Genomic DNA, 13,722 nt, shown 5'->3' with positions numbered 1-13,722 from the left:
CTTTGGAGACCCAAAGGAGAGCCCTGTGGAAACGGCCCCTGCTGAGTGTGTCTCGCTGGGAGTGGGCACTGGCTGCGGCCGGGTGTCAGAGCGTGCAGGTGTATAAAGCCCGGTATGCTCAGATTTGAGGAAGAAATAGTGAAAGTCTAAGAAACTTTTTTCTTAACACTTAAAAAAATAGTTCTGCTTAAAAAAAAAATCGTGATGAACTAAGCATATGATTATGACAAAAGCAGGAACAGTCTTTAACTGAGCTTGAGAGACTTGCCTGACATTTCTGCTAAATGGTTCAGAGGAAATCAGTTTGGGTAAGATAGCAGTTGAAAGGTACACTGCTAGCAGCAAGCAGAGACATTTCTGCTAAAGGCAGCTCCTCCCAGCTGTATCAGCTGCAAATTGCAAATTCATTGAAAGCAGGGCGGCTTCTCAGTGAGACACCAACCTAACTGTTCAGTGTGGGATCAGTCCCTTCAAATCCCTGTGGTGACCACCTCAGTGCTTGCAGTAAGACAGCTGCATACTTCTAATATGCAAGCGCACGTGCTATTGATCATAATATATATCTGATCACTTTTCAAAATCAGCCTTAATTATAAAAAAATCTAAATACCAGAAATTGCTCGGTAGTGCTACAGTTAAGGTAGTTGTGTTTGTTATTTACAACCTGGTTTTGGTGAAATGTGATACGTTTTTTAAATGATCAGTAGAAGAACCTGGGGGATGCAGCATATACAGCAAACAAATTTACAAATCAACCAGTGAAAAGACATTTTTTTTGTTCCTGTTCCTAGGTGACTCACAACCAGGAGAATGTCTTTGATTTGCAGTGGCTGGAGCTCCCAGATATGGCCCCAGAAGAACTAGAGTCTCTCTCTAGGAATATGGTTTTCCACCTCAAGAGACTCATTGATGAGAGAGATGAATGCACAGAAGTACAATGACTTATCTCTCCCATATAGAGCTCATGTTGAAGCAGCAGATGCAGGCTCCATTCCTTCTCTTGTGTCTTGTTTGTGCACTGGGCTTCTATTTCTTCTGCACCTTTGTACTACACCTCTGAAAATCTGTAGAAAGATTTTGACTTTTACATTGATTCTTGTGTAAACACTAATGTGTGGTGAAATGATTGGTAAAGAGGAGTGGAGAGACGAAAATATTTAAAGTTGTGGCTTTGTCTTGAGATTTTTGTCTTTGCGTGTCTGCTCAGTCATTTGAGTGACTGCTTACCTGTCTCTCCATTGGTATCTACCATCATGGGTTCCATTGTCTTCTCTAGTTTTTTTCACTGTGAAGACGGCCCTGTCTGTTGCTCACTCATCAGTTCCTTTCCCTTCAGATCTCTGGAGGAGGCTTCTCCCCTTCTTTAACCTGTTAATTTTCTGTCATGCTTTTGACTGTGATTGTGTTAGTTAAAACTGTTAGTTGTTATAGGTTTTTGTGAATTCTCCAAGCAAAACAGACTGCTTATTTTGAGCATTGGAATGGGAATGTTTTAGTGGTCTGAGCATAGTGGAGATTCCTTTTCTCCTCTGTGTAACCTTCCCTCCTGGCTGTCGCTTGAATTCTGTATAATGCCAGGCTAATAATTTTCTACATTTATAAATAATTTTTAGATACTTGAAAAACAATATATGATTATACTGTTTATCTCTTGACACTACATACTTCTCTATATTTCCAGGTCATTGTAGATCTCACTCAAGAGAGAGATTATCTGCAGTCTCAGCAACCACCAAGTCCTCTGAAAGCACCAAGTCCAGATTCTTCACCAAACCCAGCCAACCCTCTTTCTAATGAAGACAAGCAGCACCTTGCTGTTGAGCTGGCAGACACAAAGGCTAAATTGAGAAGAATCCGGCAGGAGCTGTGAGTCACCAGTGATTTGTCCTTCTAAAGAGGCTGGTATATTAAGTCTTGTGCATCCTGGAAGTGCAGGTGCCTGTCGGCTTCATTATACTGGCCTCCGTGGGAGCTCTCAGAATCATGTCTTTCAAATTTTTTATTCATAGCAGTAGGAAGCTAGTATGAGTGTTCCATCTTTCTTCTTTCTTAACTGGTCTTTAAACACAGAGCGATGGCTACTTCCATGTCTCTTTTTGTGTCTCATCTCTCTCTTCCCTTCTTCAAAATGCCAACTGCTAGCTGCATTTTTCAATTATTAGTGGGAAGTCCAGAGGCCAGTGAAGCTAGCTATGACAGCAGTAGCACCAATGAGATTTAAACAGAGGTACTTAGTATAAAAATAGAGTTGCAAACTCAGATCCGTGATATGTGTATGATATCATGAGAAAAAACCTCTTGGTTTTATGAAGCTGTCGTGACAAAGAGGCTCTATGTTCGGAATATGCTAGGAGATTTCTGTCTTCCTTTCCAGATTCACAGCAGTGTCCATATAATCAATATTGTTTCAGGAAAAAGAAATAATTTCTTACTAAAATTTTTCTAATCCTTTTCAGGGAAGAGAAGTCTGAGCAGCTTGTAGATTCTAAACATGAAGTTGAGCAGCTTACCCTAGAGCTGCAAAAATTAAAACAAGAGGTAAGATGGGCTCATTTTACTGTGACAGTCTTCCCTGTTTAAAAAAGCCTCTTTCAGTGTGAGGCTAAAAATACTACTATGCCTATTTTTTAAAGAAGAAATCAAGTTACTCCAGCAAACTGTTTGATGATTATGGCTATGGCATACCAATGCTACGCTTTCCACTTAACTGGTGAGAGCAGTCTCATCTGTTCAGCTTGCAAATAGCCTAGTAATGCCTGAAGCTTATGCAGCGTCAGGCATTAGAAATGTCAGAGTCCCAACAGGCTGAAGAACCTCTGTGTCTTGTAGAGAATTTACTGGCTAGTAGGAGAATTCACTTACTCCTGAACCAGGGGAATGCTATTTGCCTACGCTTAAAATAAGTAAGTAAATAAATAAAAATAAAGTTTAAAGAACATGGTTTAAAGTATTAACTAAGATTTTTCTCCCTGCTTATTTCTCACTTCTCACAGAATATCCACCTGGCCTCAGATGCTCGCTCTGCTCGAGCATACAGAGATGAGCTCGACTCTCTGAGAGAGAGGGCAAACCGTGTAGAGAGACTTGAGATGGAACTTGTTCGGTGCAAAGAGAAACTTCACGATGTGGATTTTTACAAAGCTCGCATGGAGGCAAGTGAAAATTGGGAGAAAGATTTGCTGCGTAATCCTTGATGTTTGGCTTTTGTTGCATTACCAGTTCATGTATCATTTGTCATTGATCTGACTGTAGCAAAACATCAGAGCAAGTGGAAATTTCATAGTTATTGACTTAGCAACATTAAAACTTCTTTCAGTGGCAAGAAGGACTTGGTGCACACAAAAAATAAATACCCATTAGTTTTAATAAACTCTGCTTAGTTCAGCATTATGTGGCTAAACAGGACAGACCTTTTCTGGGTGCTTCTTCTAGAGAATCCAGACCTTTAGTCTAGCCTTGAAAATTTACTCTTAGGTAAAATGCTTCTGTTCCAGAGTTGTTCCTTTGACCAACGTTTTAAATGTCATGTATAAATTAGCTAAATGAATGACTGGGTGTTTTTCCTTATGGGTTTGTAGCAGATGCAACTGTTGTTAAAATGGCTGGGCATTTTTAAGCATGACCTCAGATGACAAATTCTAGCCACCCCTTTTTGCAACTGTTGCTTGTAGTAGAAAAGAGAGAAAATTTGGATCCTCCCTAGTGCCCTGAGTAGGGTATGTCAACGAGAAATGTATAGCTTTGTTCCAGTAGTACTGCCAGCTTAGTTACCTGCAACTATGCCCATCCTGGAATTACTAGTTAACTTTAGGTTGGAAAGGACCTTGGAGATCATCTAGACAAACTCATTGCTCACAACATGGCTGACCTTAAATTTAGGTCAGACTGCTCTTATTTTCTGTCCTTTCAGTTCTTCGAGCCATTCTCACCTAAACTCTCAGTAATCCACATAAGTAACACTTCAGCCGAAGTCAAATAAATATCCAGACTTGCTGAACGTATGGAGGTTGAGTAATTGACAACCTCACAATAATTAGATAAAATCCCAGGTCTGAGGTAGAAGAGTGATGTTGAAACTCACATTTGCCAGGCCTCTGGCTGAGAACACAGACCTTATTTCTGCTCTATAAACTCTACTTTGTAGGTGATTTTTTTTCCCCTCTCTAACCTAAGGGGCCAGCTAGCTGCTGCTTCTTATGAATAGGTTCACTAAAATGGATGGTTATTAAATGTAGTAATAGACTACAAAAGCCTGTCTTCCCTCTCAGTAATTCCCAGTTTACATTAGGAAGCGTGAAGCTCTGGCTCTGGTTTCCTCCCTCAAGCTGGCAAATCAGTCGTGCATTAACCTGGCACACTACCTATCAGTGTGGCATCCTGGCATTTCCCTTTTGGCTGTGCACTGAAGTTGCTTAGCTTCTACCTGCTGCTCAGATAATTTAGCTGGAGCTAGGAGAGGAGTTTTTGGTCTTGCCTTCATCTGAGATCAAGGGAGTAGCTATTTCTGTTCTTCAGTTATCAGCCTCCTTGCTTGTCCTAGAGCCAGCAGTTCGCTGCTCTGCTGTCTGCATGTTAATCTTGCTTAATATATCATTCAGTAAAGGGACCTCCACTTCAGTTTCAAATTTGTTCCAACTTTCCTTACTCCCTCTTACACCCTGTCAGTTTTTGGTGAAAGTATTGAACGTCAGAGATGAGTGCTGGCTCTCCAAGGATACCTCCCTGAAATACAGTAGTGGGACAAAGAAGATTTCCTATCGATATGGCACTTTTCTAATTCCAGGCCACAGTGTGGCCTCTAGCAAAAGTTGTCGCTGCTCTAGGGGCTGAGCTCTTCTAATATGCAGCAGCATTGCACAGCTGTCTGCAGGCTGCTCTGTGGTCTAGAATAGCCAGAGAGTTAAACATTCTCACCACTCCCTCTTCCATCATTGATCAAGTGTTGGCACAGCCATGGACTGCCAGTGTTGAGTAGTGGCAGCATCAGGCAAACTCCACTGGTTTCATGCTGATACATTCAGAGGATTCCACGGGGCACTATTCTGTCTTTTTTATGGTCACGGAGTAACACAGAAGCTGTGCATAGTAGCCAGTATCCAACTTTCCATGGTCCCTTGGCTTTCTCTTATCTGTCTCAGGTCCTCCGCCCCTCCAAGAGAAGAGGTAGTGGCTGGAGTCAGTTCAGTGTCTGCTCAGATTCCTCCCACTTCCTCGAAAACTGTTTGGCTTACAATTCCAAGTTGTAAGATATGTGCAGGGATGTAACATGGTAGAGATTTTTACCACTAGACAATACAGTGCTGATTCATCTCATGGCATTTACTGGTTGCGGCTGGCTTCCTAAGCTCTAAGTCTTAAAAGCTGAACAAATCTTACAGAGGCACAGCAATGAAAATGTAGGTGCATGAAGTACAGCGTAAGCCACTTTTCTATGGTAATGTGATACCTTAAGGCTCATAGGGTCTTGACAGGGTTGTTAATAAGCAGTGCCAAATTGGTAAGTGAGAAGAAAAAGTGGGTTTACCTTTGTGCATCAATGCAGAAAGCTATTAAATGAGCGCTTAAAAATCTTTTCCTTCTTGTAGTTCACATACACATTTGGTAGTTTGAGCAAAAAATATGGAATGTGTTCTGTGTATCATACCGTGACAAGCTTTAGGAATTGCGAGCAAGCTTACAAGTCGTTTCTGAAAGCACATAATACAAATCAGCAGTGGCAGCAGGAAGAGATTTAAGGAGCTATTGCAGGAGGAGTGCCAAAAGAGCAAGTCTTTCTCTATGTGAATGTAACACATTTAGGCATGTGTGGTGTTTTCCTTCTCTGTATGTCTTGACAAAGTTGTTCAGAAATGACATTTTAATTTGACCATCGTTCAAGGAACATGGAGATGAATATACTCTGGAGACCTTCCTGCTGGGGTGGCTTAATGGGGTCGTAACTGTGAATGTGGAGAAGCAGGCTTAATGCAAAGCTTCCTCCAAGGAGGTGCTTCTCTCCAATGTAAAGCTTTCCTCTGGCATTCCTCTCCAGTGAACCTTGTGCTGCTCCAGGATATCAGATTATTTTCTGAGGCCAGGAAGTCTGCCTTGCCCATTTTTCCTCCTTCTCACTGCAATCACGTTTCCATACAGGATGACAGGAGAAATTTCTGTGAATATTAAAAAAAGCAAAAGCATCTCTTCTATGTTTTCATATAGCTGTCCAAGGCAATGTTTCATTGTCACAAGATGTTAACTGTGTCATGGCTCAGTAGGGGCAGCTTCTGAACTGCCAGAAGGGAGGGGTTTGAACTCTGTTTAATAACTAGGTCTGGATGCGTGTGCAAATTCTCTAGTTTAAGATTTAAACAATCTGATTGCTACTTTAGTTTCTGAAAATGTTTTCCAGTAGCAACACACCCTGATTGTGCAACCACATATGAGTACACAATGCACATTCTTAAAGCTATTTCAAGGCACAGTGATGCAGGATCAAACCACAATATGTAATTTATTTTAGAAATTACAAAAGCAGAATTATATATGTTGGATATTAAACCATCACAATTTAAGTGATATAAAACAAAGGGCTTTTTTAATCCCTTGCCTAGTAAATTCAGTGTATTTAAAAAAAAATAAATCCATAACCAACTATTTTTGCTGTTGATTTAAAAATAAACTCATTGTTACAAAATAATGTTGGTGGGTTTGTTCATTAAAGAAAAAATAAACCTTCCAGTGGAAGCACCACCACCCCATGACCGCCACCTGCCGATTGTCTAACAAGTGCAATTTGTAGCCAGACACATTTTTAGGTCAACTCTGTTATCCCAGCAACTTCTGGGAGATGTTAGTGCTGACATGTTTTAGTTAGGACAGTTTTACCTTCCAGGCCTTGAGATGTAACTCTGCAAAGCTCCCATGGAGTAATTATTTAAATTATATGAACTTTTCAATATTAAGACAACCTCAGATCATGGGTACACCAGTGAGCAATGTTGACCTCGCCATAGCAGGCATTTCCACCAGGTTATTAATATAATATTTCGTCAGAACTGCTTTGAACTGACATGTCCGCCCCTCCTGGGCGCTCGATGGAAAGTCCTTCAGTCTTCCATATATTGCAGCTCCCGGTGATGTGTGGTTTGTACCAGAGCCTGGATATGTGTTTGTACTTGGCACGTAGCTTGACTCTTCATGAGACACTGAAATAACTAGTTCCTGCTTGGTAGGCAGTTTTGGGGATCGTTCTGAGGCCATGTTTTTGAGGCCAGACACCACCTTACTTCTTAGGGCTGTGGTCCAGATTGAGTGTGATGATCTAGCAAACTCAACTCTTGTCATGTTGCTGTTTCGTTACAGGTATTCTGGCAGCTTACATGACACCCAGCACATTTTGTGTTGTGTACTTCCTCTGGTCTGTCATCTGTTTAGTGTCAGCCTTTTTAGTTTGCCCACCCTGAAGTGACCCTGTTAGATCAGACTTGGCCCAAAATGCTGGTTCTATAAAATTAATGTTTCAGTATTATTATTATTTTAGTTACTTGCATACTCAGACATTTTAATTGCGGTGGTTGAACCACTTCACAAGCGCTAACATACTTGTCCTTTTAATGCTACTGTAGTAGGGAAATTTTTCCTCTCATATTTTGCAAGTTGGTAGCTGACCCACTGAGGGATCAAGGGCAATATGGTACTGCATAAGGTAGACTTTCCATATTATGCCATCTGCAGTCAAGATGCAGCAAACAACTAAGATTACTTGCTATATAAGGCTATTAAATCATCGTCCCCTGTAGTATCGGAAGGCAAGGGGAGTGGCTGTCATCAGACACTCTTAACTTGTGTTTTACAGCTGTCGTCTTATTTTCTTTTTTTTTTCTTTTTCTTTTTTCATTTTGTTTTTTAAATAACTGAGCCACATAAGGCTTCTTAAGGCTGATTCTCCCCCCAAAAATGAGAAGGTAGTTGCTGATTAAGCAGTGAAAGTGATTTGCTCATGCCTGGTGATCTTTCAGGAATCTGCTTGGTTTGGATGTTTGTGGTCTGAGAGAGCAGACATGAACAGTGATGTCAGCAGAGACTTCACGTTTTGAAGACAGTTGTCCAGGAATAAATTTGTCAAGCCATAAGCATTTCATCCTGCCTGTCTGCACATTTTCTGTTTTTGCATATTTCATTGGAGCAGGGGAAGGGATGGGGAAAGGATGGAGGAATGCAAAGAAAGACAAAAGGAAATTTCTTTAGAGAATCAAATAATCTGCTTCTTGCCTCATTGTAACTCTTCTGGGCAAAAATCCTTCCTGTATCCGTTTAATCTTTTAAATGCTGTTATGTTCCTGCTATAGAAGATTCTGTCACTTATTCAAGACTTATCTGAGGATCAACAAGAGTAAAAGCTAGCAGTGAGGTATTATAACTTGAAATAAGACATAATTTAATAAATGTGTTTAAAAAATGACCAAGAATACACGGCCAGATTTTATGCTTTGGACATTTCATGTCTCTGGAGATAAGATACTTGAATGCTTCGTTTGTTGCTTTGCAAGGAACATTCGGAGTGCAGTATAATTAACTTTTTTCTAATGCTGTTGCTACAGCAGAATAGGAAGTTACACTTTTACTCAGTAAAAACAGATCCAAAAGCTGTAATGGATAAGCAACATGGCTTGTGCAGTTAATGCTCATGTGTTTATTGGGGATGGGGGTGGGGTGTGTGTTAAGTGATAAGTATAAAACAACTTCTTATGTTTAAGTCAATTAAAGTTGTGTTCATGAGAGAGAGGGAAACTTTATTAAACAGACATTTACATGTAAGTGTACTGAAACAGGGATATGGACATAGTATATATTGATGGATAGTGCTCCCCAATGTGTTTTGAATACACTATAACATCCCTTGAAAGTAAATAATCTATTTGGACACTGGGGACTACAGTGAGTTGGCTAAGGAAATGGTATTATAACAGTGGAATTGGAATTGAACAGTTGCTCTTCTGTGTCTTGAGTCTCTTTGGTGCACCTGTTGATCTAGCCTCATATAAAGCAAAAGGAACTCCATTAAACTCCTAAAATTCAGGAAAAAACAATAAGAAATGTTAGATTTACTTGCATTAATGACTCTCAGATAATTAAACATAGTATCATCTCCCATTAGAATATCAGGTAAAAACTTTTTTGTGGAACAGAGAAACATGTCAAATTTCTTTCTTGTGTTTTGCAATGTCAGTTTATGAAAGTTACCTGATCTTTGAAAAGTCAGTTTATGTAAAGAGATTAACATTGTTACTTTTTCTCCCTAGGAGTTAAGAGAGGACAACATCATATTAATTGAAACAAAGGCCATGCTAGAAGAACAGCTAACAATGGCAAGAGCTCGTGGTGATAAACTGCATGAATTAGAGAAGGAAAATTTGCAGTTGAAATCCAAACTTCATGATGTAGAGCTGGTATGCCCTCTCTTTTTCATTATGCTAATTTTTTGAACTTCTGTTTTTACGCTAGGTCACAGATTCATGTCACAGAAGCCACTGGAGACAGGCAAATAAATCAACAGTACTTTTAAAGAGGTCTTTAGTTTGAACTTTGTGTACATTAATTCTTGAAATATTATAATGTTAATAGTGTAAATATTGCCAATGCTGCTTTGTGTGAGACTGATGAATTTAATTTTATGCAAGAAGGTATATCACAATTTTAAAATACAGATTGCTTTCATACATACTGATAACGGAGATGTTAAAATCTGTCAGTTAAGTAGAAACCTTTTAGATACTGGAAGTGAAATCTACTGTAGTAAATGATCTTTCTTGTTGGAAACAAAACCACCAGCCATTACAGTGACTTTAAGAATCCATTACTGCTGTAAAAGACACAAAATTCCAACATTTATTTCTGTGTAAATCAGAGACATGGCTTATTGCTTCATAGACAAGGAAACGTCGGAAGTGGCAGATTATTGTCTACAAACAAAAAGTAACGTGGATTTTATAATCCCACTAGAAATAACGTATACTCTTTCATCTCTTGTATTTTACTTAACAGTCCTCCTCTTATCCCACTGCGTTTTGAATTCTTGTGGGCTTAACTGTATAAGGTTTTAATTGCATAGGGTTTCCAACAGGGTCTGTTGGAAACAAAGATGTTGAGGGTGATGTGTGGAGTTATGTTTAATGACTGATTCAGGGCATTATAAGGGTCATATCATGCTCCAGCTCTTCCAAAGTGGCTGTTGATTTTGAATGATGCTTTTCTGGGTGACTTGATGAATTTTTGGGTAATGCTTTCTGAAAATTTGGGACCCTCTGAGGTACCACTTCAGCTCCCACAAATGCAAGCGGCCAAAATAGTCACAAGAAGCAACAATAGATTCATTCTCCAGATCTGTTTTCTGGATATTTTAAAACCCAAATTATGAGGCAGATGTTACTTGCCGATCCATATGACTGGATCCAAATTTGACGTGATGAGTTGAAGAAGCTCAGCAGAATTCAAGGTTATATCTGCAGAGTCTCCAATATGTCAGTGCATGATGCTACATGTTTCTGAAGAGCTTAGCTCTGGAGACAGCTTGAATCCAGCCTGCCTTACTAGCCCTGGCTTGTACTGGCCCTGTCATCACCCAGTATGTTCTCACTCCAGTCACCCTCCTTCCAAGTGTATCATGGACCTGAGCTGACTCTAAACAGGGCCAGCTGGGTGTCTCTGCACTGCATTCTGTGGCACATATGGTAGCCCACAGCAAACATTTAGTGCTGTACATGTATTTCAATATAAAAGCACACAGAGTTTAAGGAGATTCTTCTACCCTCAACATGTGTTGTGCTTATAGCAGTTCAACTGACAGAACAATCTTACGGATAAGCTGAATACGTATTTTCATTCATGCGTGTCTTGCACAGGACCGGGACACGGACAAGAAGAGAATTGAAGAGCTGCTGGAGGAGAACATGGTCTTGGAGATTGCACAGAAACAGAGCATGAATGAGTCTGCACACCTAGGCTGGGAACTAGAACAACTGTCTAAAAGCACAGATCTTGCAGATAGTGAGTACCAGCTGGGGTAGCTGTTGTGTTTGTGGTCTCTTTCAGAGTAGACAGGTAGGTTGATTGAAACAGGAACAGAAGTTGGGTCCAAGCTTGGAGAACTTCCCTCATTCCTCCACTTGACTTTGAACTTAGTTTTTTGGAACTTCTAAAATGTATTCATTCTAGTTTCTTTCACTTTCTTTTGAAAGCATTAAAATGTTTTCCTTTTATTCTGTTTGTCACTGAGAGAGTGACTTTTAAGTAAAATGATAAAAATTAAAAAAAAAAGAAAGCTTTGTAAATGACACAGCAGAAATGTCACACCGAACACTGGATATTTCTAACTGAATGGCTGGGAGGAGTCTGTGATCTTTAGTATTCTTTAGGACAATTAGTACAGACAATTAGCTGGTCTTTAAGTTCCAGGAAGTAGTGTATGCTGAAGTCATTTATTTTTACTGGATACTGAAAAATGTGTACTGTTAAAATAACTGGCTGGGCGTTTTTTTTTTTTTTTGAATGGTTGATTTGGTTTCCGTAACTATCACAAACATAACTAATGCTTCCTTCACTAGTCAGATTTTAGCACTGGTTTCTGTGTCTAACATTCATTCTGTCTATAGTACCAACCTAAATAACAATGCTAAATGGAACTTGGGAAACATAAGCTATTTCGTGCAGTTCAATGTGCAGCTTTTATTGATTACTCGCCTGATTCTGCTAAGACTTGCATGTTTGACTTTGTGTACCAGGAACAGTTTAACTTGAAGACAAAGGAATAAATTAGAGTAAGCAGATGTTCAGTTTTCAGTAAAGCTGTCTAGAAGAATAGCTTTATTTTGTAAAATAACTGAATGTGTGCCTGACACCAATTCTGAAATCTACTTGCTGTCTAGGATCTGAGTTCTCTTCACTAAGATTAACAGCTAATTAATTGCTACTTTTAATTAATAATCTTGCAAAGCAGGTTTACCTTAGCCTGAGAAGTGAATGGCACTCTATTCCTCCTTATGTATAATCAAAGATATTGCTTATTATATTAGTCAGTGGGGGAAAAAACACAGTTGTCTCAAAACTGGCAAATTTTGATGATGAGTATTTCAGGAAAATGTAAAACTATCTAATTTTCTGGCTTATTTCAAATAGCAAGTTTTGGCCCCTTCCTGATCTGGTTTCACTAGTGATGTAATAGAAGGAAGGATGCTAGTTTTATTTTGTTATCTCTTATTTATTCATTTCTGTGAAACATAACTTTGAAAATTTGCTCAACAGAGTAGTTTAAAAAAAAAAAAAAAAGAAAAAAGATGAGATTCCTTCACTGCACTGTTGCTTAGCATTTCAGCACTGGAGCTCCAGAACCTCTCTGATTAACCAAAGAAAAAAAGTAAGAGGAACTGAGAACATCAGTAATCTTTTGTACTCAGTATGAAAAAAAATTAGTGAAGGAAGCCAGATTTAAAAAAGACCTAAGAACATTAAACTTGAAACTTTAAATTATTTCACAGAAGTGCTGTCCTACTTTTACAGTAATTCTCTTTAAGAAGTTCCATTTCAATGCATGTTGCTGTTCTGAATGCAGCTTGTTTGTACAAGTGAGAGTCAGTCTGCAAAGCTCTTTTGAAAAACCTCCTGTTTCTGGATTTCAAGTTGAGTCTGCAAGTGTGGCAGATAGCAGAAGATTTTACCTGCTAGTTTGGAATATTTTATTCAAAATCATTTAAAAAATAAGCATGGGAAAAAGTCATTTAGATGGGCTTTGCTTCAGGACAGAACTCAACTGGAGTATTCAGTTAATGTTTACTATTTGAGTCTTCATTTGACCAAAACTCTCCAGGTGATGCTCCATAAAAGAGACAAATGGGATTTTACCATTCTCAGAAACTTGCCAGTTCAAAGTATTCAGTGTGCTTTATTATTTAGCAGGAGTGAATAATTTTCTGAGACTTAAAGACAAAGTCAATTTCTTATGAAATGTGGTTTTGAGGTGAAGGGTAGCAGTTATTCCATGTGAAACAGAGGGTTGCTCTTACAATTATTCAGGTGCTGAGCAGAGAAATGAACAGAACAATGAGGCTTTGGTGCTGGGAGTTAAGGCTGAGAGGTAGTGAGACTTTTGATCTAGAAGCATATAGAGTAAAATAACATCTCTGTTGTAAAACTTGCAGAAATTTTGTTAGTTCTGAGATTTCAACTTCAGACACTTCTCTGTGATCAACGTTCTGATGGATGTCCTGTGCCTGGGTACCTGGTAGTAAAATATCCTCCCTGTTTCAGCATGTTCTTGATGAAGTAGCTGTGAAGATAAGCATTGGAACTCACTTCTGCAAGAATTTTTTCTGTGACTAAATATGATCGAATACTTAAGTTTTCACTAGCTTTTGGAAGTACACCCTCTTGCTGTTTTAGCAAACAGTTTGCAGTGGTTTACTTTCTGCCTCAATTTATTTCCTCTGATGGAAGTACAAGAGAGTATCAAAGTATATTTTGCTTCATACTTTTATTTTTTCTTTATTTCTCTGATGGAAGTACAAGAGAGTATCAAAGTATATTTTGCTACTAACATTAAACACGCTACTAACATGGCTAAAGCAACTTCAAGAAGGGTTAGGAAAGTAAGTAACTTTTAAGATGGTTATCTGTTACTTCCCTATTTATTAAAGGTCTTAATTGTTATCTGTGAAAATGGGTTCTATTTTTAACAAAGTGTTTACTTAG

At 39.0% G+C, this 13,722-nt stretch overlaps 1 protein-coding gene across 1 annotated transcript in view; it reads left to right on the top strand.

The window, feature by feature from the left end:
- The window catches only part of CCDC88C (coiled-coil domain containing 88C), a 101,244-nt gene that overhangs the window by 53,893 nt on the left and 33,629 nt on the right, over nucleotides 1-13,722 (top strand). The window contains exons 7-12 of the mRNA XM_050898460.1: nucleotides 792-932; nucleotides 1,682-1,866; nucleotides 2,457-2,538; nucleotides 2,994-3,152; nucleotides 9,282-9,428; nucleotides 10,881-11,025. Coding sequence (XP_050754417.1) covers nucleotides 792-932; nucleotides 1,682-1,866; nucleotides 2,457-2,538; nucleotides 2,994-3,152; nucleotides 9,282-9,428; nucleotides 10,881-11,025 — 859 coding nt within the window. The remainder of the gene's footprint in view (nucleotides 1-791; nucleotides 933-1,681; nucleotides 1,867-2,456; nucleotides 2,539-2,993; nucleotides 3,153-9,281; nucleotides 9,429-10,880; nucleotides 11,026-13,722) is intronic.

Source organism: Gymnogyps californianus, chromosome 5 (genome assembly GCF_018139145.2).
Source record: "Gymnogyps californianus isolate 813 chromosome 5, ASM1813914v2, whole genome shotgun sequence".
Taxonomy (NCBI): domain Eukaryota; kingdom Metazoa; phylum Chordata; class Aves; order Accipitriformes; family Cathartidae; genus Gymnogyps; species Gymnogyps californianus.
Note: the sequence above shows the minus strand (reverse complement) of the source record. Positions and strands in the feature narration are given on the sequence as shown.